Source organism: Nilaparvata lugens, chromosome 1 (assembly GCF_014356525.2).
Source record: "Nilaparvata lugens isolate BPH chromosome 1, ASM1435652v1, whole genome shotgun sequence".
NCBI classification, from domain to species: domain Eukaryota; kingdom Metazoa; phylum Arthropoda; class Insecta; order Hemiptera; family Delphacidae; genus Nilaparvata; species Nilaparvata lugens.
Genome location: NC_052504.1, coordinates 99553559 through 99581238, shown reverse-complemented (window position 1 = coordinate 99581238; position 27680 = coordinate 99553559). Strand labels below are relative to the sequence as shown.

Genomic DNA, 27680 nt, shown 5'->3' with positions numbered 1-27680 from the left:
ACATAAGTTCATGACATTATGTTCTATGAGAATCACCCGTTAGATGCACTTCATTTCCTAGTGGAGAGGCGCGCTTAAGGACACCTCAAGGATCAAAATTTCAAACACTTATAACTTTTGACACAGTGCTCAGATTTCATCGTACTACACTTCATTCTTCTCGTCTCGTCAAGGCGGTCCAAAATCAAAGTCAAAATAGTAAGTCAAATTCGGTCGAAAAATGGAAAATTTATTGTTGAGTGTAAATTTTGCATGAAGAAATTTGATATGTACCCAAATGATATATTGAAAAATCAGAACTACAATATAAATTGCATGCACCAATGTATATAGTGACTGGACTATTGGGATATCTTCTTATGCAATCTACTCTTATGACATCACTACGGTTCTAAGACTGAGCAAATGTGTTATTAAAGAAGTAATAAGTTATATCAAACTGAAGCCAGGTTTCTAGAACACTCATTAAGCTTCTTATATTGAATCTAATGAACAATCAAAGCTATAAATTCCATATAGATTTAATGGTGCATTAGATTCAAGATATAAGTGCCCTAGAAACCGGGTCTAAAAGATGTTTATAGTTCAAAGTATTCTCTAATACAACTTATAAGAGAATAATCAATGATATTACGAGCTTCTATATACTGTTATAACTTGCTGTATAAAAGTAGGCCTACTATGGTGGGGTTCACGTTATAATGGCAGTATTTGATTAACATTGGTGTTGCTTTTCATATGTCCATCGCTTGACAAATCAGATGGGGCTATCATTTTCTGGCTCGCAAATTTGCCAGATCGTTTTCAACAATTTGAAAATATAATTAATTAACAAAATATTCATCTAAACTATTTAAATTCATTATTCAATAATTGGGAAATATATTTCTTAACGATTAAAATATAATCATATTAATAAGAATAAACAGTTGATATTACATCTGATATACAGGTATCAGCTAAGGCAGTGGCAAGGCAGAGAATAGGCAATGCTGTTATCCTATCTTTCTCCATTGCCATTATAACGTGGACCTCACTATAGTTTGTAAATCAATTGAAGAGCGGAATGTTTGCCATAGATCAACCAACCTTTGTTAGATGGTCGTTCCTTGTCTTTGCATTCATTTTCCATCAAGTTGACTCCTTCGTTTGAGATTGATTGCTCCACTTGTACAGGGATGGCTGATACCTGCAAATATATTATACATTATAGTTACAATAGATGATACACCCACAAATTATATGGACAAGTTCAGTTATTTATTACTAACAGGTAACCCGTGCTCCGCAAGGCTCCAATAAGCAGCTTGACAAACTAAAAACTTGACGTGCAACGAAATCTTGAAGAATTGAAAATAGTCCTATAACCATCCTTGGTGAATAACGAATGTACATGCAAAATTTCAAGTTAATCAGTCCAGTAGTTCAGACGTGATGATGCGTCATTCGTGAATTTGAAAGCGCTGCTCTTTTTTGACCAGTTTTCAACATTGATGCTGTCTTAATTAGCTATAATCCGAGCAAACCTTAGTTTGCAGCACGGGGCTTTATGGCCAAGAATACTATTCCAATATAACCAATAGGAGCACACTGTTGCCGATTCTATCAAAAATGTCTACGCTATCTTTTTCGCTCTTTCTCTAGCACAATTGGCTCTCTGGATTCGGTGAAATCTGGCTACACTGTACTCCGTAAGAGCAATGCTGCAATACAAGGTTTGCACCAACTATATATTAATAAGTAGCTGTGAAAAGCAACTTATGAGAGTTCATAGGTTTCATTGCAGGGAAATAATAGATTCATTTCAACACAGAATATTCAAATTTAATATAAATAGTACTGTATTACATTATTATTACACATATTTCATAATACACAAGTGACAAGTTATTTATCATTATGAGAACACAAAGATAAGAATAAAATAGAATTCATCTTTTAAAAATATGTTGAGGCTAATGACTCAATAGAACATCACAATTTGACATAACCAGGCGGTAAACACATTACAATACAATACAGCACAATAAGTACAAGGTTTATACAACACAACAATAAACATCCACAAAAATTGGACTCTAATTGACATCCATTTACTATAATATGTACAGTACATTATTTTCTATTAATTTAAAAACCCTCGAATATAAGTTTCTCTCCATATAAGGGATTATTTACAAGGAATATTACAAACAGATTTCTGAACCTCCTATCTGTCGATTCAATAATTAATTTTTATAATTTAAATGAAGTAAAAAAAAAGTAAATTCGTATGGCTTTTGTTGGTGGGGAGTCCCTTGCGGGAAGGTCCCACCGCCTGAATATATAATTTAAGCCGTCAATGGGCCTTACGACTGTCATACTTCAGCCGGGACCGACAGTTTAACGTGCCCATCCGATAACACGAATTAAAATATAAGTGCCCCAGAAACCGGGTCTAAAAGATGTTTATAGTTCAAAGTATTCTCTAATACTTACTTCATTTAAATGAAGTATTTTGTAAATTAATAATATTTATACATAGTTGAAGAACGATCTGGCAAAGTTGCAGAGGTAGAAAATGATACCACTGTCTGCTTTGTTGATTGATATACAAGGATAGCAACGCCAATGTTAATCAAATACTGCATTATAGCCTTCTCTATTTCTCGATTCAATAATAAATTTACATAATATTGAGATAGAGTATTTTGTAAATTAAGTATATTTCTACAATGTTGAAGAACGTTCTGGTGAACGCTCCAAATGTGAAAATATTGCACTGATGTCTCATGTTTTTTTCATTTATACCATATTGATTGTTGCTTAAACCTCAAATGTGGGAGTCACCTTATTCATTCATCTATTTATTTATTTTACAATTTTTACAATGGAAGCTTACTTATCTATGAATACACTATTATGTAGCTAAGAACAATATAACATGATACAAGAGTTTCTATAAAATTAGTTGAGGCTTGGAGAAAATATCCATGTTTCCAAATTGTGCAAAATTTAAATTTGTTCATGTAAGCACATATGACTGGATATATTCATATTGACAACTCAGCATCGACAGTGTTGTCGAATTGAATAGATCCTGTCATATGGACTCGCATGAAAAGATTGAAATTTTGCACAATTTGGCAACATAATTCACAACTTATGTTATACAAACCATATTGATATTTGAGAAATTAATTCACAATTATTGTGGATGGAACATACAGTCAACTTATTTTGCACTGCAAATCTACCAAAAAATTAATAGTTTTTTTTAATAAGAATAATATTAGAGAGATATTACACAGACAACACACCAATAGAGAAGAAACTCAGACATTCTAAACTGATGTGTGACAACGCATATTATGTTGATTCATTTTTCCACACTGAGAGAACTTTTTCTACATACTGTTCACTGGAATGGTCTCTCTTAGGTGTGAGTGCGCATATGACGAGTTAAATGACTAGACTGGGAAAATCTTCCTGTACAGACTGTACACCGGAATGGCTTCTCTTTGGTGTGAGTGCGCATATGACAAGTTAAATGACTAGACTGGGAAAATCTTCCTGTACAGACTGTACACCGGAATGGCTTCTCTTTGGTGTGGGTACGCATGTGAACAGTTAAATGACCAGACACAGAGAACCTTTTGGTGCAGACTGTACACTGAAAAGGCTTCTCTTTGGTGTGGGTACGCATATGAACAGTTAAATCACCAGACACAGAGAACCTTTTGGTGCAGACTGTACACTGAAAAGGCTTCTCTTTGGTGTGAGTACGCATGTGAACAGTCAAGTTACCAGACACAGAGAACCTTTTGGTGCAGACTGTACACTGAAATGGCTTCTCTTTGGTGTGAGTACGCATATGCTTAGTCAAGGCACCAGACTCAGAGAACCTTTTGGTGCAGACTGTACACTGGAATGGCTTCTCTTTGGTGTGAGTACGCATGTGAACAGTTAAATGACCAGACCTAGAGAACCTTTTGGTGCAGACTGTACACTGAAAAGGCTTCTCTTTGGTGTGAGTACGCATGTGAACAGTCAAGTTACCAGACACAGAGAACCTTTTGGTGCAGACTGTACACTGAAATGGCTTCTCTTTGGTGTGAGTACGCATATGCTTAGTCAAGGCACCAGACTCAGAGAACCTTTTGGTGCAGACTGTACACTGGAATGGCTTCTCTTTGGAGTGAGTACGCATGTGAATAGTTAGATGACCAGACTGAGAGAACGTTTTTGTACAGACTGTACAATGATAAGGCTTCTCTTTGGTATGAGTACGGATGTGAACAGTCAAATTAGAATTCTGAGAGAAGCTCTTTGCACAGAATTTACATTGATGAAGCTTTTTAGAAGTAGTCTTGCATGAAACCCTCCCTTCTCCTACCATTTCTTCATTGTTTCCTTCTTCCTCCTCTTCTGCAGACGAATCACTCCCACTATCAGCTGATGATGGTTCCTGAAATCACAAGGTTCAAATATCAATCAAAGAACTTTAATCAATCAGCAAATGATGTAATTCACACATGACAAATCACAAAAATGCACATCAACAATATACAGAGTGTTTAATTTAGAACAGAACCCGTTGCTCATTAGCTTGGACTAGATGTATTTATTTGGAAAATGCATGATTTTTGTGAAACTAAATGTATTTATCTGGAAAATGCATGATTTTTGTGGAACTATTAAGATACTGATTCTAATTTTTATATGACGAGCTAGAGTAGGGATGGCTATTCATTCCTTGTGCATAACGGTTGAACTAGTGAGGGTCAAGTATTTACTTTTGAACACAGGAATTCGCTACAGGACTTTTTATGTAGGGACCATTTCAACAGGATTGTGGCCACCACATCCCCTGATCTGTCATGTTTTGACTTTTTCCTGTGGAGCTGCTTAAAGAAATTTTGTTTACCGGAGCAATCCTCATACCCCACAGGAATTGAATATAGACACCACTAGTGATGTGAAATTCCCGGGAATTTAAGATCGAGGAAATATTCCCAGGGAATTTAAGGGAAATATTCCCAAAAATAATAAATTCCCGGGAATTTATGGGAACTTAAGGAAATTTATGATTTCTTTCATAACAAATGACCGAAAAAGTCGTTTTTTGGTACACAAGGTCTCAATCACCTGTTATACAACAGATTTATGTAAGAAATATGAGGATGAATAACTTTTAAATTGCAGTAAGTTCAAATAAAACAGTAATTTGAAGTTTATAGACTGATCATAGACTGAAAGGAGAAATGAGCACTTGATAAATCATTCAATTGCACCACTATTATTATGCTACTTTCATTTATTACAAGTTGAATAAGATTTTTTTCTTACAAATAAATGCCTGTAAATCAGGTAAACAGAGTCAACAAAGTATTTAGTGTAATTTAACTTCTATTGCATGATTTTATCCACTTCCTCCGCACAGAAATAATTGTACCCCTAAATAAAGATTAGAGTAGAATATAAATCCAAAAATTAGAAATTATAAGATACAGCAAAAAAGGCTAAACTAAAACAAGGAGCATAATCGAGTTTAATTCAATATTAAAAAGAAAATAATTCTCACAACCAATGAGCTCACAACCTTTCAAGAGTCATTGAGGCCATTGAGGCTCACTTAACTTGTAATAAGATACTAGTCCAGGCAACGAATGCTCAAAAAGATATAGATGGAAAAGTTTGGAACCCAATTTTTGACCTCGCAGTCTTTTTAAGGATAGTGAGGGGGTAAGCATATAAAAATTCCTCACTCCTACCACACTCAACACTGAAGCTGCTATAAAAATTGATGGAAAGCATAAAATGATGAAATAATAGATTAAATTGAAGAGAATTGAATGCTCCACAAATCACTGTATTTCAAATACTCATATAGAGGGAAAATTTTGGAACACAATTTTCGACCCCGTAGCTCTTCTTTTAAGGATAGTAAGGGAGTAATCATATTAAAAGTCCTCACTCCTATCCCATGTGTAAAAAAATAATTTTTTTCCATGCATTGCTGTTGAGTAATAAGCCCTGAAAGTGCAAAAAGTTGGAAGAATAACCGTCTTTTCAAAGATTTTACACTTTTAAAAGTGAATATCTCAAAAACTAAAGAAGATATCACAAAACTCTACTGTAAAAAACTTGTAGGAAATTTATCTAGCTTCATTTTTACTTTGTTAGCCATGTCGCTGAAATGCATTTTCTCCCAGTTACATGCGTGTCAGCCAGAAATGAAAAAATGCAACTTTTAAACTACCCTCATCCCTCAAGCTCAAGGAGTAGGGATGAGGACTTTTGATATGTTCACCTTCCAACTAGTTCAAACAAAGCTGCGAAGTCAAATATTGAGTTCCAAACATTCCCTCCAAATTTACCTGACAATTGATCTATTGTTGTTAAACTGAAGATTCCACACTCAACACTATAACGGCTGCAAAAATCGTTGGGAGATGCGTAAAATAATGAGACCATAGATGAACTTGAAGAGAATATGATGCTCTATGAGCCCATGATTAGCACGGATTTTTTCAATGAATCGTTAAAAAGTTATAAGGCCAAAAAGATGAAAAAATCGGAGCTGGAAGGGTTTTTCTTCAAAATGTAATACCTTGGAGAGCTCATACCTAGAAAACTATGAGAGATATGGAAAAATTTTGGAATTGACTCTTGTAGGATAATTTGTGAGCTTTAATATTATGATTGTGTTCGACAAAAATTTCCGAAATGCGCATATTGTTTGAGATATTTGCAAAAAACAGAATATCACACTTTCAAACCACCCCCACCACCTTAGCACAGGGGATAGGAGTGAGGACTTTCGATATGTTTACCCCCTTGCTACCCTTAGAAGAGCTACGGGGTCAATAATTGTGTTCCAAAATTTTCCCTCTATAATCTTTCATTGACTGGACTATACGAGTATTTAAAAGACAGTGAGTGAGCAAAAACAGGTTCAAAAAATGATTATTTATCGATTATATCAATTTAAAATGTGGCTGAGCTTGATCAATATCAAATAGAATGATAATTTATTGATTATATTGATGTAAAATATGAGTGGGATTGATCAATTTCAATCATTTTTAGATCAATTTTATAAATTCCCTTAAATTCCCAAAATTTCCTGGCATCGGAAATAATCCCGGAAATATTGCCAAATCATAAGTTCCTTCCCACTGGGAACATTCCCGATCCACATCACTAGACACCACTAATGCTATCATGAGACAGAGAAAAGCTAACAAGAGTTGCCAGGAACATGGTGAAACGTAATAGTTAGTAAGTGCATTGAAATGGATGGACAACATTTTCAACAGCTGCTGTAATTTCGCAATTCAAGTGTTCGTGGATCGATTGTTATTTAAGCAATGGACAAACAGTTGGGTTCTGTTCCAAATTGAAAACCCTGTTGTTCTAAAATAAAATGATGGGACTTAAATTTGCTGTGGAAGATCATTGGAAATGATCAAAACATTCAAATTTATTATAAATAATATTACATTCCTATTTCATAATATACAAGTGGCAAGTTATTCATCATTATGAGAACAAAAAGATATGAGTACAATAAATTATCTTCAACATTCGAATCACACCCTACACAATCGTCAAACATTCAGAACATCAAACTAAACCCAAACTACAGATTTGTAGGATGCAATTCCCCTATATGTGTGATAAAATCTGGTAAATACCGTTCCACAGGACTTTCTCTCATGCTATTCAATGAATATATTAAATAAAGGAATATTAAATAAGTCTACAAACTTATATGGAGACATAATTCAAGGCATTAGTACAGTAATTTACTGAGCTATTTAGTAGTAAGGATCATGTTTTAGGGTATTAGTTTGAGAACATGTAGGCAAGTTTAATCCTTTAGGAATGGTAAATGTTGCAAGGCACAATATTCAGATATTTTTCTACCAATTAGTATTAGTTCCTGTTCATCTATATATTTTATCAAGTATTTTATTATATTAGCATTCAATAAGTGCAGTATTTCCTCTAAAGAACCATTTCCTGTACATACATCTACATAATTATTGCTCTTAATGAGTTTTTTTGCAGGTAAATTGAATCATTCATTCTTCACAATATAATTAAATTAAGAAGAGAAATTAAAACTAATGTTGAATTCAATAATTATGATTATTTTAATTTATTAGCATTAATCGAACATCACAATAATTTTATATATACACCAGTGAACACAATAAAGTATAATAATTTATTAAGAAAATTGGACTCAAATATACATTCATATTATACTACAATTTATTATTTTTCATTGACTTCAAAAGCCCTTGAATATAAATTTTCTCCATAAAAGGGATTATTTACAAGGAGTATTTCTAACACATTTCTGAACCTTCTTTATTATTTCTCGATTTGTTAATAAATTTAGATAATTGAGATCAAGTATTTTGTTAATTCATTATATTCTTCTACATTGTTGAAGAACGATCTGGAAAAGCTGCAGAGCTAGAAAAGGATAGCGCTATCTGCTTTGTCAACTGATGGACAAGGATAGCAACACCAATGTTAATAGAATACTGTCAGTACAACGTGGAACTTACTATAGATCGATGTCACCTAAAGGTGGGTTTTTGTATGTGCATAAATGCCGTCGTCGACCACAACAGGGTCTCATATTGGGTGCATTTCAATAACCTAGTAATTTGAGTCCAATTATGTTTTAATGGGGGAGGTTGAATTTATATTTTCAAACGTCAACATGTTGATATTATTCGAAATCAATACTTTCCTTACCTATGGTAATGGTGCAAGGAAAGTAAGAGTGTTCATTCACAATATAGTTCTAACATTGAATAATGGGACGACTCTGGTAGTCGATGAAATATCATTGGAAGTCGAAAATTTTCGCATATTCCTGAGCTGTTGCAAAATGGTTCTCATTGAAAATTGTATTGAGAGTTCTGGGGGTAATTCAGCACAATGATTTCACTTAACTGAATATTACATCTATAATATTGTTGTGATATAATTTTTGTAATTGTATTATACATTCAAAGTTTACATAATGTATATAATTCTCACATGTATATTGTAATGAGATTTTGTGCCAAATTCAACTAAGGATGATTGATAATAAATATAGAGTTGCCAATACCTATAGTGAAATCCTCGTTATGATAGCAGTATTTGATTAGCATTGATCTTGCTATCCTTGTCTACTATTCGACAAAGCAGATAGCACTATCCTCTTCTAGCATTGTTGTTATTTTTCATTGATTGACTGGAGAATCGAACTATGAGAGATTGTATGGAATAAATTGATTCTAAAACATAGTTTCTGAATTATCTGTTGAATAATTTATTCTAAAATTTTGTGATTCAATGTTCAGTACCCACTTTCGATAACTCATTCTTCATGGTAGATTTTTGGTTTCCAAAATAACCCAGCCAGTCTGACTGAGCCAGATAACAGGAGTTTATTAATTCCACCCAATATAAGGGAACATTAAAATATACAATAGGTCTATATCTAAAATTATTTGGAAAAACACTTACATAATCATTATCAACATCATCATAATCATCATCAGAGCGCTGCTTTTGGTGAAGGGTTCTGGCAATTCTATCCAGCACTCCAATGCGATACAGTTTGACATAGGCAGTGGGTAGAGTTATCTCTGAAACATTAACGAAACTCATACTACTTGACACTGCAAATTATTAGAGAGAGAGCACATTTCACATAAAAAGTGTACAAAATTATATTGATGAGAGATGATAGCATCGGAGGATAGACTGTTTGGTATAAACTGTTTGTGTCCCAAATTTCACTGTTATTTCAAGCCGATTTTTGTCAATATTACTGTCTTGAACGAGTGAGAGTGTATATGAACGGCACATTATGAGAGACTCTAACAGCATCACATAGCGTCAAGAAAAAGAACTACTGGGACTATCGGCTTGAATATAATTTATTTTGTGGAAATAATAAAATTTAGGACTGTTTTGTGAAGTGAACAACTACAAGACTTAACCTATTTCGAACTATGTGTAACCCTATCTAAATTTGGGAGCGGAGTAGCACAAGGCTACATTATTTTTTACTCTCCCTATCATTTTGATGATGTACTTATTGTATCAACCGATAGAGAATAAACAATGAAATTTGGAACATAAACGTTCTATACCTTGGGATATCTTCTTATGCAATCTTTTTTCTTATGATTAAATTGAGACATTTAGATCTTAACTGACATCACTACGGTACTAAGACTGAGCAAATGTTTCCAGCTAATAGAGATCCTTTTCTTTTCATTTTATAAGAAGTAAGTTATATTAAATTAGAGCCAGATTCTAAAACACCTATTAAACTACTTATATTGAATCTAATGAACCATCAAAGCTATAGATTCCATATAGATTTAAAATGGTGCATTGGATTCAAGATTTGAGTGTTCTAGAGTCCGGGTCTAAAAGCTGTTTATGGTGAGGTGGAAAGTATTCTCAAATAAAACTTATAGGAGTATGATCAATGATATTGCAAGCTTCTATACTTTTATAACTTGCTGTAAAAATGTACTATAGTCAGGTCCACATTATAATGGCAGTATTTGATTAACATTGGTGTTGCTATCCTTGTCTATTGTTTGACAAATCAGATAAGGCTATCATTTTCTAGATCGCAAATTTGCCAGATCGTTTTCAAAACTTCAGAAATATAATTAATTAACAAAATTTATCATCTCAACTATGAAAATTTATTATTCAATCATTGAAAAATATATCTCTAGACAATATAAATATAATCAATTATTTTCAACAAGAATGAACAGTTGATATTACATCTGATATACCGGTATCATCAGCTAAGGCAGTGGCAAGGCAGAGAATCGGCATCACTGTTCTCCTATCTTTCTTCACTCCCATTATAACGTGGACCTCACTATAGTTTGTAATTCAATTGAAGAGCGGAATGTTTGCCATAGATCAACCAACCTTTGTTAGATGGTCGTTCCTTGTCTTTGCATTCATTTTCCATCAAGTTGACTCCTTCGTTTGAGATTGATTGCTCCACTTGTACAGGGGTGGCTGATACCTGCAAATATATACATCATAGTTACAATAGATAATACACCCAAAAATTATACAGACAAGATCATTTATTATTTGATGATAAACTGATAAACTGTGATATGAGACAAGATACGTTTCTGTTTTTATGAAAAAAACTTGCAGGTAACCCGTGGTGCTCTGCAATCAAACTTAAAAAACTGAAAACTTGACCTACTGAAATCTTGAAGAATTTAAAATGGGCTATAACCATCCATTGAAATTGTATTTTGAAATCTATACTATAGTAAAGTAAAGAGCTGGCTTATACACGTATAAGATAGGAAAATTATGTTTGACGCATCATCACGTCTCAACTACTAAGCTGATTAACTTGAAATTTCGCATTCAGATTTTTAATTAACCGAGGATGGTTGTAGGCCTATTTTCAATTCTTCAAGATTTCATTACATCAAGTTTCCAGTTTGTCATGTTTCAAATTACACCCTTGTGGAGCTGGGGTTTTCTGCTAGTGAATAAATAAAGTGAATAAATACTTGGATGCAAAATAAGTTACCTGTTCTTCTTCGAGAAGTTTCAGCTCGCTATGCCTGTACATGCTGTCGACTGAATCCGCCATGTCTTTGATGTCTGACATCTCTGCTGGCCCTTCATTGACTGGCTCTTCATCAGAGACCCTTGATGGCTCAGGTTCCACCTTCAAAAAATGAAGAAACCCGGTTTAATAGAGCACATGAATCAATAAGTACTTGTGTTTATATTGTGTACACTTATTGAATCGTAATTTTTTCCATTAGGGCTACTATTGAATATAAATAAAAATTGAAATCCGAGTACCCTTTTTAAAATTGTTTACTCACACCATGTTCATGGCATGTCGGTATCAAGTCTTGATAATGGCATCATATAACCGAAACATGTTGTGAGTGAACTATTTTAAAAAGGGTATGTGGATTTATATTTTTATTTATATCTTATTGAATTTTATAGTGAGGTCCACCTTATAATTGCAGAAAGAAAAGATAGGAGAACAGAGTTGCCAAAATTCTTTACCTTCTATAGAGGATAGCTGATACCGGTTTAGCCTATCTGATGTAATATCAACGGTTATTTCTTGTTATAGATAATAATCAATAATATTATATTCGTCAAGAAATTAATTTTTTAATGTTTTGATAATGAATTTTCAATTCTATCAAAAACTTTAGTTCGAAGCCTATAGTGAGGTGCACGTTATACTGTAATGGCAGTGGAGACAGATAGGAGAACAACGTTGCCGATCCTCTGTCTTGTCAATGCCTTCTTTAGACGGTAGCAGATACAGGTTTATTGATGTAATATTAACTGTTCATTCTCGTTTAAAATAATCAATTCTATTTTATTAAGCAAGAAATTATATTTTTCAATAATTTCAAAATGAATTTTCATAATTAGGATGAAATATTTTGTCAATTGATTATTAATTCTGCATTGTTAAAAGACGATCTGGCAACAGAGCAAAGCGAGAAAGAGATAGCGCTATCCGCTTTGTTGAATGATAGACAAGGATAGCAATACCATTGCTAATCAAACACTGCCATTATAACGTGGACCTCACTATAGACTGTATACCATGCATGTTCTACCATTAGAGGCCAGCTTCAGGTCTTGGGACATGCATGATACACATGTCGTCATAGATTGCTGTGTCATCTCAGCGAAAGGCTTCAGGAAAAGTTTTACTTTCCTTGCCCTATTACCATGGGTAAGGAAAGTATTGCTTTCCAAAAAAAATTAAGGTACCCTAATTTCAAGTTTTCTATACGTTTCAAGGTTCCCTGAGTCCAAAAACATGATTTTTGGGTGTTGGTCTGTGTGTGTGTGTGTGTGTGTGTGTGTATGTGTGTATGTCTGTGAACACGATAACTCCATTCCTAATTAACCGATTGACTTGAAATTTTAAACTTAAGGTCCTTATACCATAAGGATCCGACATTAAGAAATTCAATAAAATTCAATTCAAGATGGCGGAAAAAATGGCGGATAATTACTAAAAAACCATGTTTTTCACGTTTTTCTCGAAAACGGCTCTAACGATTTTCTTCAAATTTATACCATGGATAGCTATTTATAAGCCCTATCAACTGATATGAGTCTCATTTCTGGGAAAATTCCAGGAGCTCCGTAATATTCTTGAGAATAATGTCGGATAATGACTAAAAAACCAGGTTTTTCACGGTTTTCTCAAAAACGGCTTCAATGATTTTCTTCAAATTTATACCATAGATAGCTATTCATAAGCCCTATCAACTGACATGAGTCTCATTTTTGGGAAAATTGCAGGAGCTCCGTAATATTCTTGAGAAAAATGGCAGATAATTACTAAAAAACCATGTTTTTCACGATTTTCTCAAAAATGACTTGACCAATTTTTTTTCAAATTCATACCCTGTTTAGTTAGCTCTATCAACTGGCATGAGTCTTTTTCCTGGGAAACTAATGGGGGGTTCACCCCATCCTTGAGAAATGAACTTTGTAACCTCCTTCTCGTGCATGAGGTAGGTAGGTAGAGCAGTTTATAAAAATAACACAGTCATAGTCGAGATATTTATCTGTAGAGCAGCTGTTTTGACGACTTTTGAAAAATCATCGAATTTCACAATTTACACAAAGGAAAAAGTACTCTGTAAACAATTATATATACACATATAAAGTAGTCTGATCGTAGTTGCAAATATTTTGCCCCCAATCGTCATTATGTTATTCCCTAAATTATTCTGGTCTAAGAATGAGGCTTACAGTTCGATGAGCAAGGAAAGTTGTGTGAGTGTACCACACCAGATTTTTTTGTAAAGTATCGAACTTGGATGTCAAATTCTCAGTACATTATAGATTACAAATCCATGTTTAAGAAATGGAGGAGATTCACATTTCAGTGCGTTCTATGGAAGACAAGATAATAAGATTAGAAAAAACTCTCCTTGTTCTTCAGTTTTACATGTTTTAATGCAAACATAATTTTCAAAATTATTATTAATAGAAAGTGAAAAGACGTAAGCTATCGAAAAGTGTTTGCAGCTTTTCTTTGGAGCATACTGAATTCTTATCTATTGAAGTGAACTGGATACTATCCATTGCAAGATTTTGAAAAATAGAGGAAAATTTTGCATTGATGTTTTTATTGGTTAATACTGTCTTATGGTGATGAAGATACAAAAGATCTTATTGATTATACAATCAATGAATTTTTACAAATACCGTTGAGGAATCTTTAATTTTTGTACAGCCCCGACAGTTGAAGACTGCGACCGTAGAGGACTGAAAATCCGTCCTCGAATGTCGCAGTCCTCGACGGTTGCAGGCCTCGACTGTCGCGTCCCCGAATAAATACTTGGATGCATTTGAAGTTACCTTTTCTGCTTCGAGAAGTTTCAGCTCGCCAAGCCTGTCTTCTGTATCAATGATGTATTTGATGTCTGATAAATTTATTTTAAAGTTTTATTTCTGCCAACTTCTTGAAACTTATATTAATTTTGTAGTAGATGTAAACTCAGTGAAAGCAAAATATGCTATGAGTTCTTGTTTTTCTCTTGGTAATTTTTCTGTAATATTCCTAATTTATAAGATGTCTTTCAACCTAACCTTCCGAGCACATTGTATGATTTTTCATGCATTAACGATAATTCTGGATTTTTGGTATGGTGTTTCTTTATTATTAGTATGATAAGGTTTTATTGTTTGTCATGTTCGAGCTCTGTAATATGCTTGAAGTGTTTCCTATTACATATTTCTCAGTTAGCCAAAATGCTTTCAAGTCATTATATTTTCCCTTCTCATATTAGAATTAGTTATGTTAGGATAAATTTATACAGGGCTACCCATGATTTATATAAAAGGAAACCGATGTCTTATCCAACACAAGTTTTGGCCCAACTGTCCAGTACAGTTTAATCACCGAAACACATCAATATTGAAAAAAAAGAATGAAATGAACAGAGAACACTATTTTTGTCTGGCTTCATAACTTTGAATCAATGAATTATTACAAATACCGTTGAGGACTCTTTAAATTTTCCACAGCTCTGACAGTTAAAGACCGCGACCTTAGAGGACAAAAAATCAGTCCTCAAATGTCGCAGTCCTCGACGGTTGCAGGCCTCGACTGTCGCGTCCCCGAATAAACTTGGATGCATTTGAAGTTACCTTTTCTGCTTCGAGAAGTTTCAGCTCGCCAAGCCTGTCTTCTGTATCAATGATGTATTTGATGTCTGATACCTCTACTGGCCCTTCATCAGAGACCTTTGATGGCTCAGGATCCACCTTCAAAAACGGGAAGAAACCGGTTTAATAGAGCACAAGAATCAATGAAGTGCTTGGAAGTTTATTTTGTACCTTATATAGATAGCTCTATCTTTTTCCAACTCCACACAGTTGCCGAATTGTTACCAGACTATGCAAAAATATGAACTACCAAAATATTTCTTCTCAATAATGGAAATTTACTACCAAATTATGGGAAAATATCTCTCCTTGATGAATGGAATATATTTAAGATGGAATTGATCATTATTAGAAAGAATCATTAATCAATATCATATCAGATTTACAGGGGGCTATCCACGGTATATTGAAGAAGACGGTAGGAGTCACGAATAGGATGCGCAGTGGCAAACCGGTTCTCTGACGTCAGCATAAACACAAAAATAAAATATGTGTTTTATTTGGTGCAGTTGGCAATGCAAAACTAATTGTTTTGCATATCCGTTTTCCTTTTGGTCTTGCTTTTTCTTCTTCCATGAGCTGGTCTCTTGAAATGTGCTCGTTGTAATGTCCTTTGATAAATTTATTTTAAAGTTTTATTTCTGCCAACTTCTTGAAACTTATATTAATTTTGTAGTAGATGTAAACTCAGTGAAAGCAAAATATGCTATGAGTTCTTGTTTTTCTCTTGGTAATTTTTCTGTAATATTCCTAATTTATAAGATGTCTTTCAACCTAACCTTCCGAGCACATTGTATGATTTTTCATGCATTAACGATAATTCTGGATTTTTGGTATGGTGTTTCTTTATTATTAGTATGATAAGGTTTTATTGTTTGTCATGTTCGAGCTCTGTAATATGCTTGAAGTGTTTCCTATTACATATTTCTCAGTTAGCCAAAATGCTTTCAAGTCATTATATTTTCCCTTCTCATATTAGAATTAGTTATGTTAGGATAAATTTATACAGGGCTACCCATGATTTATATAAAAGGAAACCGATGTCTTATCCAACACAAGTTTTGGCCCAACTGTCCAGTACAGTTTAATCACCGAAACACATCAATATTGAAAAAAAAGAATGAAATGAACAGAGAACACTATTTTTGTCTGGCTTCATAACTTTGAATCAATGAATTATTACAAATACCGTTGAGGACTCTTTAAATTTTCCACAGCTCTGACAGTTAAAGACCGCGACCTTAGAGGACAAAAAATCAGTCCTCAAATGTTGCAGTCCTCAACTGTTGCAGACCTCGACTGTCGCGTCCCCGAATAAATACTTGGATGCATATGAAGTTACCTGTTCTTCTTCGAGAAGTTTCAGCTCGCCAAGCCTGTCTTCTGTATCAATGATGTATTTGATGTCTGATACCTCTGCTGGCCCTTCATCAGAGACCTTTGATGGCTCAGGATCCACCTTCAAAAACGGGAAGAAACCGGTTTAATAGAGCACAAGAATCAATGAAGTGCTTGGAAGTTTATTTTGTACATTATATAGATAGCTCTATCTTTTTCCAACTCCACACAGTTGCCGAATTGTTACCAGACTATGCAAAAATATGAACTACCAAAATATTTCTTCTCAATAATGGAAATTTACTACCAAATTATGGGAAAATATCTCTCCTTGATGAATGGAATATATTTAAGATGGAATTGATCATTATTAGAAAGAATCATTAATCAATATCATATCAGATTTACAGGGGGCTATCCACGGTATATTGAAGAAGACGGTAGGAGTCACGAATAGGATGCGCAGTGGCAAACCGGTTCTCTGACGTCAGCATAAACACAAAAATAAAATATGTGTTTTATTTGGTGCAGTTGGCAATGCAAAACTAATTGTTTTGCATATCCGTTTTCCTTTTGGTCTTGCTTTTTCTTCTTCCATGAGCTGGTCTCTTGAAATGTGCTCGTTGTAATGTCCTTTGATAAATTTATTTTAAAGTTTTATTTCTGCCAACTTCTTGAAACTTATATTAATTTTGTAGTAGATGTAAACTCAGTGAAAGCAAAATATGCTATGAGTTCTTGTTTTTCTCTTGGTAATTTTTCTTTAATATTCCTAATTTATAAGATGTCTTTCAACCTAACCTTCCGAGCACATTGTATGATTTTTCATGCATTAACGATAATTCTGGATTTTTGGTATGGTGTTTCTTTTTTATTAGTATGATAAGGTTTTATTGTTTGTCATGTTCGAGCTCTGTAATATGCTTGAAGTGTTTCCTATTACATATTTCTCAGTTAGCCAAAATGCTTTCAAGTCATTATATTTTCCCTTCTCATATTAGAATTAGTTATGTTAGGATAAATTTATACAGGGCTACCCATGATTTATATAAAAGGAAACCGATGTCTTATCCAACACAAGTTTTGGCCCAACTGTCCAGTACAGTTTAATCACCGAAACACATCAATATTGAAAAAAAAGAATGAAATGAACAGAGAACACTATTTTTGTCTGGCTTCATAACTTTGAATCAATGAATTATTACAAATACCGTTGAGGAATCTTTAATTTTTGTACAGCCCCGACAGTTGAAGACTGCGACCGTAGAGGACTGAAAATCAGTCCTCAAATGTCGCAGTCCTCAACTGTTGCAGACCTCGACTGTCGCGTCCCCGAATAAATACTTGGATGCATATGAAGTTACCTGTTCTTCTTCGAGAAGTTTCAGCTCGCCAAGCCTGTCTTCTGTATCAATGATGTATTTGATGTCTGATACCTCTACTGGCCCTTCATCAGAGACCTTTGATGGCTCAGGATCCACCTTCAAAAACGGAAGAGACCCGGTTTAATGAAGCACAAGAATCAATAAAGTGCTTGGATGTTTATTTTGTACTCATATTGAATCCTATAGTGAGGTCCAACTTATAATGGCAGGATAGGAGAACAGCATTGCCAATATTCTTTACCTTATATAGAGGATAGCTGATACGGTACCGGTTTAGCCTGTCTGATGTAATATTAACTTTTTTTCTTGTTTTAAATAATGACAAAATTATTTTATTCGCCAAGAAAATGATTTAATAATGAGTTTTCAATTTTATCAGAAAATTATGCTCGAAGCATATCCCTGTGATGACACAACAATGTATGTAGACTGTGTACCTTGCATGCAGATAGCGCTATCTTCTTCTAGCTCCGCAACATTTCAGATTGTTCTTTAACAATGTAGAAGATATAGTAATAATTGACAGTATATTTAGACTAATAGAAAGAAATAAAAATGAAGGTACCCTTTTTTAAAAACTTTATGGTACAGTAAATAGAAAAAATTTAAAAAGGGTTTACTTACATTTTTAAAGCCTAACCTAACCTCTTCAAGGTTCATTATTCAAATATTAGAAAAAAATATGTTCATGACAATAAGAAACCTAATTATTCATTAATGACTATAAACATTATATATTATTTTAAACAAGAATGAACAGTTAATATTGCCTTATTACCGTTCATCAGATATACCAGTATCACCTATCCTTTATATAGAAGGCAGTGGCAAGGCAAAAGATTGGCAATGCTGCTCTCCTATCTTTCTCCACTGCCATTACGGTAGCCATAATAACATGAACCTCCCAATCATTTATAGTTGAGAATGATATTGTAACTATAAATGTATAAATAAATGAAATAAGTTATACTTTTCAACTTCAACCACATATTCAAATTTCAATTAAAGATTACATACTGTTTTGGCTCAACCGAACATGAAATATTGGAATAATATTGTGTACTGGTATTAAAACGGTAGTTTGGAGTTGAAGTTAGTGTAGTTGATTGGTACCAGCTGTAGATAATCGTTCCTTACAAGACCTATACAAATAATTATCACTCGCCTATCATTGAGAAACTGGAAAATGTTGGAAAAAATTATTCACCACATGAAAGAGAGTTGTTCATATTGTATTCATTAATTACTGAAGAATGGCAGACTAATTTACATTTTTTTTTAAATTTAACTTAGCTTATATTCATCCTAAAATGGAATATGGAAAGAATATAGAATTCTGTGTAATTCATCGTACATCGCATATTTCCTGGACCATCTATTGACAATCAACAACTATGAAAACATTACATTCATCTTTGAAACACTGTTTAAACCTATCTATTTTTTTTAATTCAACACTTTACTGACAAATAACTAACAAACCTTTATAACTAGAATTACTAACTGAATTTTTTATACATGTTTCAGAAAAGAATATTATGATCACCCCGACACATATTATTATAGTGGGGTATCATAATTAGAACAAAGTTTAGTATTAGCACCTTTTGTATGTATATTATAAAAAGAATGAAAAAGATGTAGTATGCAACTATAGACCTGTAGCTGTACAATCAGTCTATTCCAAAGTTTTTGAAGTTGCTTATCTGGACAGATTGATTCCATATGGAGCAACACCGATTGATAAGTGGTAGACAATTCGGATTCCGTAAGAAAAAAGCACAGCAGATGCAATTTTTGCCTTATTAACTGCAGTGTACGATAAAGTAGATTGTACGGACGAGGTGTACACAATATTCTACGATATGACCAAGGCATTCGATGTGTTAATCACAGAAGGTTGAAGCTAAAACTTGTCAAGTATGGAATCACAGGAAAACCCTTGGATTGGATAATGACTTACTTGGAAAAACGACAACAACTGGTCACTGTGAGTCACATGGGAAAGGATAATGTTATTCGACATATAAGATCACAAGTGCAACAGGATGTTAACATAGGAGTGCCGCAAGGCTCAAATATGGGTCCAGTTCTTTCCTGCTTTTTGTGAATGATCTTCCAACTTCAGTACAAGCGGGGGAGATTTGGATGTTTGCAGATGATGTGTGTCACCTCTTAGTAGACAGGAATTCTTCTGAAGCAATTAAGAAAACGCAACAAGGTTTGAATGAGATGAGTATATGGTGCACAGAAAATAAGCTGGTACTAAACCAAAGAAAACGTGTGTGATGCAGTTCCATAATGTTAAGAAAAGAGACTTTAGTCCACGTTTGCGCATTGGTGATCAACACTTGCAATTGAATGAAAATGCCAAATACTGGGAGTACACATTGCTGACAATCTACGTTGGGAGAACACATAATAATGTTGCTAAAAGATTAAACGTAGTGTGTTGCCTTGCACGTCGCCTGCAGAAAGTAGTGGACACTGAAGTATTGATGAAGGTTATATGGCTGCTTCCACAGTGTTTTAACATATGGCATCATATTCTGGGGAAATTGCACAGAGCAGAGAAAGAGTCATTTACTGCAAAAAAGAATAGTCAGAATTATAAGTGGTGCACACTATATTGAACATTGCAAACCAATATTCAGGAAGTTACAAGTGTTAACATTAACGGATGTGTACATACTGGAGTCAGCGACAACAATCCTGAAATATCCTGATCATTTTGAAAGAAACTCCAGCATTCACCACCACAATACTAGGCAGAGAGGGAACGTCCACATAGATAGACAACGGACAACACTAGCCTTGAATAGTACGAGGAATGTAGCCAGCAGGGTGTTTAACAGGCTCCCTTAGACATAAGGAGGTATAGTGATCCTGCAATCTTCAGAAAATCTTTGAAGAATATCTGCTGGAAAAGAACTACTATTCCATGAAGAGTTCTGGGAGGACGTCTGACCTCAAGTTGAATCGGACAAACGACGACCACGGCTGCAAAGCTTCAGTGGGATCATCACAAGTATTAAGTATAAGTATTACACAGATGTCTGGATCTGAAACAATGGTTTACAAACATAAATTAATGTTGTCAGCTGTGATAAGAACTAAATGAAAGAAACAAATGATTTCAGTTGTAATATACCATGCTTTTCAATATTGTATGCCGACGACACTACAATTCTCAATTCTGGTGCGAATGCGGAAAATCTTATTCATGACCTTGACGTTTCAACAAAAACCTCAAAAATATGGTACAATGCCAACAGCCTCCGTCTTAATGAGACCAAAACTGAGAGGATATTATTTTCCTTGAAGAGCAGAATAGATCCTAGCCTAAAAAACTACACGAAGCCGGTCAAATTGCTGGGCTTAATGCTGGACAGTAAGCTATGCTGGGAAGACCATATCGAGTTTCTTTGTAAAAAACTATCAAGAGTCACCTTTCTTCTACGTAAACTTAAACTATCAGTCAGCCCTGGAGTTTTGATGATGGCATACTACGGTCTCTTCCATTCACATTTAAATTATAGTCTCCGTTTATGGGGCAACTGCTCTCTGCCAACAGAGGTGTTTCTATGGCAGAAAAAGCCATAAGATGCATTGCAGGACTCAATTCAACGAGTCATGTAGAGATGCTTTCAAGAAACTTAGAGCCCCCTTAGCGTCCCAATGCTAGATGTATATATGTAAATCTAATTTACATGAAGGAAAATGAAGATAACTTTATGAAACAGCAAGAAAATCATGATCACAACACAAGAAAAAATTTGACTTGATAAAACCTTCTATAAGGCTTCACAAGACTTATAAAAGCCATAAATACCAGCAGGTTATTCTTTTCAATAAATTCCCTTAACATTTAGAAGTCTTCCAAGCAGCAAATTCAAGAGAATAGTAAAAGAACTGCTGAGACGTAACGCATTCTATACAATAGAGGAATATCTCGATAGTCAAATATTGCAATGTTAAATTACACATGTTAACTTTAAAATGAGAATGAACTACTCACCTTGTTTTGCCTGCTTGTACGGAATAACTTATTGTCGCGACTAATTTAAGACATTTTCTCATGGCATGACTGTACCTATTATAGCCTATTTATTTTTTTTGTAGTTTTTAACTTGACACGATCCATATATATTATGTTATATTTGTTGATCAATAAACATTCTATTCTATTCTAAATACCTAGTGTGTTTGTCTTTCGGTCTCAAAATTTAATTGTTTTCAAAGTTTGGAATTTTAAGTTACAACTATTTGTAATTATTTAATTTAATTTACAACTTTTTTTAATTTAAAAGTTATTTGTGTGTGATGAATTATGGTTTTGAATTGTAAATTGAAGAATTTTGAAGTGATACATAACCAAACTACATTTGGATGTTGTATAAATTAGAATTGGAACCTTTTTGGGAGATTTAGCCTGTGGTACTTTTCTGTAAGTTGTATAATTCTGAATGATTGAATAAATAAATAAGCATGTAAACATCCCACGGCGTGGGTTGCTTTTCGTGGATTAGCGTGGGTCTACTTTGCGGGGGGCCTAAGTAGCCTATAACAAAACAACAAAAAGGTCTTACATAAATAAAAAAGATACAGTGATACTTACAATAGATCCATGATTTAGCGTGATAAAAATACTGGAGAGTAAATCAAAATGTAAATGGCCTCAGTTGAAAGTTGAAACTGAAAAATAAAATGGCAGAATAGGGGCGACTGTAGCTGCTTACCACCTGACATGCTGTTAGCGTGACCTGATAGCGTGGGCTCACCGGCGGAGGGCTAGTGTTGGTATCGATATCGGAGTTTTGCAAATATCGATATTTTGGGTCAATATCCGATATTTCTGACATCGATGGAAGGCCACCGATACTTTTCTGCCTCGATGTTTTTGATCATATTTTCAGTACCTATAAAATCAATATTTTCTACTTTTTAGCACCAAAATCATAGGGACAGTTTCTTTTTCTTATCTGTGCTACAACCTACTAGTAGTTCTGTGAACAGTAGACCTCACGCAGTATTCTCAATTCTCATTCACAAGTACCTGATTGAAACTATAGACCTTATGGAAATACAGCAATAGACTGGCTTCTCCACACATATGATAAATGATTTTTATTGCCTTTAAGCCATCAAAATAATACAGCAATTGATTTGTCAAAGTTTACAAGGTACAAAAATTGGTTTTTTAAAAATTAGAGTTCAGTCTATCAAAATACAGAAATATCACAGTAAGATGCAGGTACTTTTGTAAAACACATTGATAGTCCTTTCAGGAACACTGAAAAACTCATTCATTCATACATAGGAGTTGGTATCAGAAAATGGTCCGGAGAAACTTCTGGGGGTAGAGACCTAGCTGCTGCCGGAAGCCTGTTGAAAAGTCTGGCATTTAGGTGACTAGGGCTATTCCTCACTCTGCTCAGCCTTGTGAATGGAATGTCGACCTGGTACCTGCCCCTGGTGTCAAAGTTGGGGATGTCACTATGCAGTCGCATACTCCCCACAGAAATCTTAACTTTTTTCAGTGATATGAAGATGTAGAGGCATATCACTGTCATGATGGATTCAGCACAAAAGAGAGGACGACAGTGGTCAATGATTCCTGAGCCAGTAATAATTCGTATGACCTTCTTTTGAAGCAGGAGAATTCTATTAACTCCACTAGCTGCATCCTAATGTTCAAGGATGTCAAGGCCATACAAATCACTGTCATGATGGATTCGGTACAGAAGAGAGGAAGACAGTGGTCAATGATTCCTGAGCCAGTAATAATTCGTATGACCTTCTTTTGAAGCAGGAGAATTCTATTAACTCCACTAGCTGCACCCTAATGTACAAGGCCATACAACATGATTCCTTGGAAGAATGAGAAATAGGCTGTCTTGACATAGTCCTTTGGCACACTGAGCATAAGCTGCCTTAATAAGAAAATCACCCATGATAGCTTCTTACAGATGACTTCAATGTGGGGGTTCCAGGTTAATTTTGGATCAGGGTGAAAACCAAGAAGTTGTACACTTCTCTCCTGATCCACAATATTTCTCAAACTAAAAATTATTCTTTGGGTTTTCTCCTCATTTAGCTTGAGGAAGTTTGACTTGAACCACACTGATGCAGCACCAAAGGACTCACTCATCTTCTCTGTCAGATCTGTTGAAGAGCTGCTCACATAAAAAATGGTGTTATCATCTGCATAGGCTGCCAACCTATTATCCAGTGCACAAGGTAGATCATTTGTCATAATTATGAAGAGCAGGGGGCCGAGTATGGACCCTTGAGGGACCCCATGTGGAATAGCCTTCATTGCAGAAACCTACCATTCACCTGGACCACCTGGTGACGACCTGATAGGTAAGATTTCAGGAGCTTCAATGAGACATCAATGACCCCATAAAACTCCAACTTGGACAGCAGATCTGGTGGTCTACAGTGTCAAAAGCACGGCTCAAATCGCACAATGTCAAGCCTGTGAAACCCCTGCTCTCAAAGCTCTCAAGCACGAAAGCACGACCCTCAAAAGACTTTCCACTGCCTGGGTTTTTGTTCTTCCGCCCTAAAACCGTACTGAGCATCCACCAACAGTCCAGCACTCTCAAAATACAGCATAACTGTTTCTTGATTATGCTCTCAATGATTTTGGAGAACACAGGTAGGATTGCAATAGGCCTGAAGGTTACCCGGTAGATCACTTGAACCATTCTTGTAAATGGGTATAGTCTAGCAATCTTTAGTAGAGCCGGAAAAACACCCCCCACAATGCATGAGTTCAAGCAGAAAGTTAGAGGTACTACAAGGATTGGAATGATGACTCTTTTTATGAGATTCACTGACAAATCGAAGAAGTCCTTACTTTCCGAATTTTTCAGCTTACTCACAACATCCAAAACTTTGATCTTCACAAGATACTGGGCAGAGCACAAATTTTGTTTCTGGCCTGGGCATAGCATTTAGGAACTGCATGGCCGAAATATAAGGGGTGTTATAGAAGCTCGAACTGTAGTAACTGAATCACAAAGAAGGAATTGAAGATATCAGGCTCTATACGTGAGTCCTCGCTGCGAATCATTTCTCTTTTGATCAACTTCCATGCTGAAGAGCACTATTTTGCGAGGAGTTTATCTGCGGGGCATTCATTCTTTTTTGGCTCTCAAGAGCTTCTCCTTGAAGTCCTTTTTCAGTGACATATATAACTGTTTCGAATCAGCTGTTCTTAGATTCTTGTGGTGCTCATAAGCAAGAATGACCCAATTCTTGAGGACAGTCAATTCTTGACTCATGCAATGCGGCCTTATCCTGTTCCTGGTGCACTTTTTTGCAGTCTGTAGCCTTTCTGGGAAGACACTGTCAAACAGGTACATGAAATGGCTGAAGAATTCATTGAAGCTATTTTCTGGGAGACCAGGTTTCATAATTTCGTTCCAATCCACCAGATACAGAAGATGTTTGAAATAGTTTATAGGTATTGGACTTTGAAAGTGGGTGGGGCTGGCTTCATGCTTGCACCACCCAGAACGGCACAAATTAATTCACAAAACAGCACAAACAAAATCAACATATCTAGGGTTTTAGTGCTGAATTTGTGCTGTAAAAAGTTTATTATGTGCTAACAGAAGTCCAAAATTATCAAAATTGAGTTATCATATGATTCTGATCTCATTTTTTGAGAGCTATCTATCTATCCTACTTTTATTTTCCTAATCCCACTATTCACATTGTTATGAGAGTATAAAAAGCAGAATTCATCTTTCCAAACCCAAGCTTAGTCCATGAACAATGTTTTCCAAATGCCACTGTGTGATGAACAATGGTTCTACGCATGCGCGCCACTAACACGCATGCGCACCAGACCAAATAGCACAACGCCTACAGCATAGCACACACCACTCGATGATGAAGAAGAGCCCTTCCTGTAAATTTCATTTGAATAAATTTTTATATTTGGACTTTATCGTTTTCCTCTTCGATTCACTCTTCAAAATATTATTTTTCTTTCAGTATTATTTTTTCATTTTTTGGAAATAGAACTCATTGTCTTTAATTTTCAAAGATAGCAAAAATATTCTGATTCATTCTGCAACATTCAAGATTTTACACAAACGGTATAAATATTATGAAGAAGAGCCTTCCTGTATTTTTTTATATATTGAGACTTTATCAGTTCGCTTGATAATCAATTCACTTTTCAAAACTATTTTTTTTATGTTTTTGAAATAAAACTAATTATTGTCTTTCATTGTACTTATTGTATTTATTGTAGCTCTACACTATCCTGATTTTTGATAATGATGATTCATGTGAAAAAATCTATTTTAGTCCTTTTTCATAGATTAACTCTCAAGATATATTATTTTTCTGTCATTTGGAGTGGGTTATGAGAAATTTGTATGTCTTAAAACCCTCAATAAAAATTAATCTTAAAAGTCTTGTTCATTTACAATGCATTAAGAGTCCATGAAAGAGTGTCTTATGTTTTCCAAACTCATCTAAGTCCAAACATTTTTCCTAACTCCACTACGTCCATGGGTTAGTGGTGTTTGGAAAAAAACCGTTGCAAATTTATTAATATCTCATTTAAAATTTGAGTTATTCATAAATTTTTTATGTTTATTATCATAAGGAACATAGTTGGAAATAGAAAAAAGCTACTTCCTAGAATAATATGAATTGGAACAAAAAATCGTTCTACTGAAAAATTGTGATTTTGGACATAGTGGTTTTTGGAAACGACCTCTTGTGGATAGGGCTGGCTTCACTCTCGCACCACCCAGAATGGCACAAATTAATTCACAATCAGCACAAACAAAATTAACATATCTAGGGTTTTAGTGCTGAATTGTGCTGTAAAAAGTTTATTATGTGCTATCAATTTGAAAAAGATATTACACTTTGAAAGTGGGTAGGGCTGGCTTCACTCTTGCACCACCCAGAATGGCACAAATTAATTCACAAATCAGCACAAAAAAATCTACATATCTAGGGTTTTAGTACTGAATTTGTGCTGTAAATAGTTTATTTTGTGCTATCAAATCAAAGAAGATATAGGACTTTGAAAGTGGATAGGCCAGCCTTCATGCTTTTATCACCCAGAACGGCACAATTAATTCACAAATCAGCTCAAATAAATCTGCATATCTAGGGTGTTAGTGCTGAATTTGTGCTGTAAAAAGTTTATTTTGTGCTATCAAATCAAAGAAGATATAGGACTTTCAAAGTGGGTGGGGCTGGCTTCACGCTTGCACCACCCAGAACGGCACAAATTAATTCACAAAACAGCACAAACAAAATCAACATATCTAAGGTTTTAGTGCCCAATTTGTGCTGTAAAGAGTTTTTTTTGTGCTATCAATTTGAAGTAGATATTGGACTTTGAAAGTGGGTAGGGCTGGCTTCATGCTTGCACCACCCAGAACGGCACAAATTAATTCACAAATCAGCACAAAAAAATCAACATATCTAGGGTTTTAGAGCCCAATTTGTGATGTAAAGAGTTTTTTTTGATCTATAAATTTGAAGAAGATATTGGTCTTTGAAAGTGAGTAAGACTGGTTTCACTCTTGCACCACCCAGAACGGCACAAAATAATTCTCAGAACAGCACAAATAAATTAACATATCCAGGGTATCAGTGCTGAATTTGTGCTGTATAAAGTTTATTTTGTGGTATTAATTTGAAAAAGGTATTAGACTTTGAAAGTGGGTAGGGCTGGCT

General features: G+C 34.7%; 1 protein-coding gene across 23 annotated transcripts in view; it reads right to left on the bottom strand.

Annotated features, from left to right (window-relative positions):
- Positions 1-27680, bottom strand: part of LOC111054275 (zinc finger protein 2 homolog) — a 217774-nt gene that overhangs the window by 36336 nt on the left and 153758 nt on the right. For 10 of the 23 annotated variants that reach the window (XM_039419764.1, XM_039419775.1, XM_039419774.1 and 7 more), the window contains 4 exons: positions 17937-18053; positions 16577-16693; positions 15217-15333; positions 11591-11731 (listed from right to left, as the gene is read on the bottom strand). In XM_039419764.1, the coding sequence (XP_039275698.1) occupies positions 11591-11731; positions 15217-15333; positions 16577-16693; positions 17937-18053 (492 nt within the window). Of the gene's footprint in view, positions 1-4375; positions 4448-9519; positions 9642-10959; positions 11060-11590; positions 11732-14424; positions 14488-15216; positions 15334-16576; positions 16694-17936; positions 18054-27680 lie in introns of all 23 variants that reach the window. The other 13 variants (XM_039419772.1, XM_039419786.1, XM_039419776.1 and 10 more) reach the window with 12 other exon arrangements.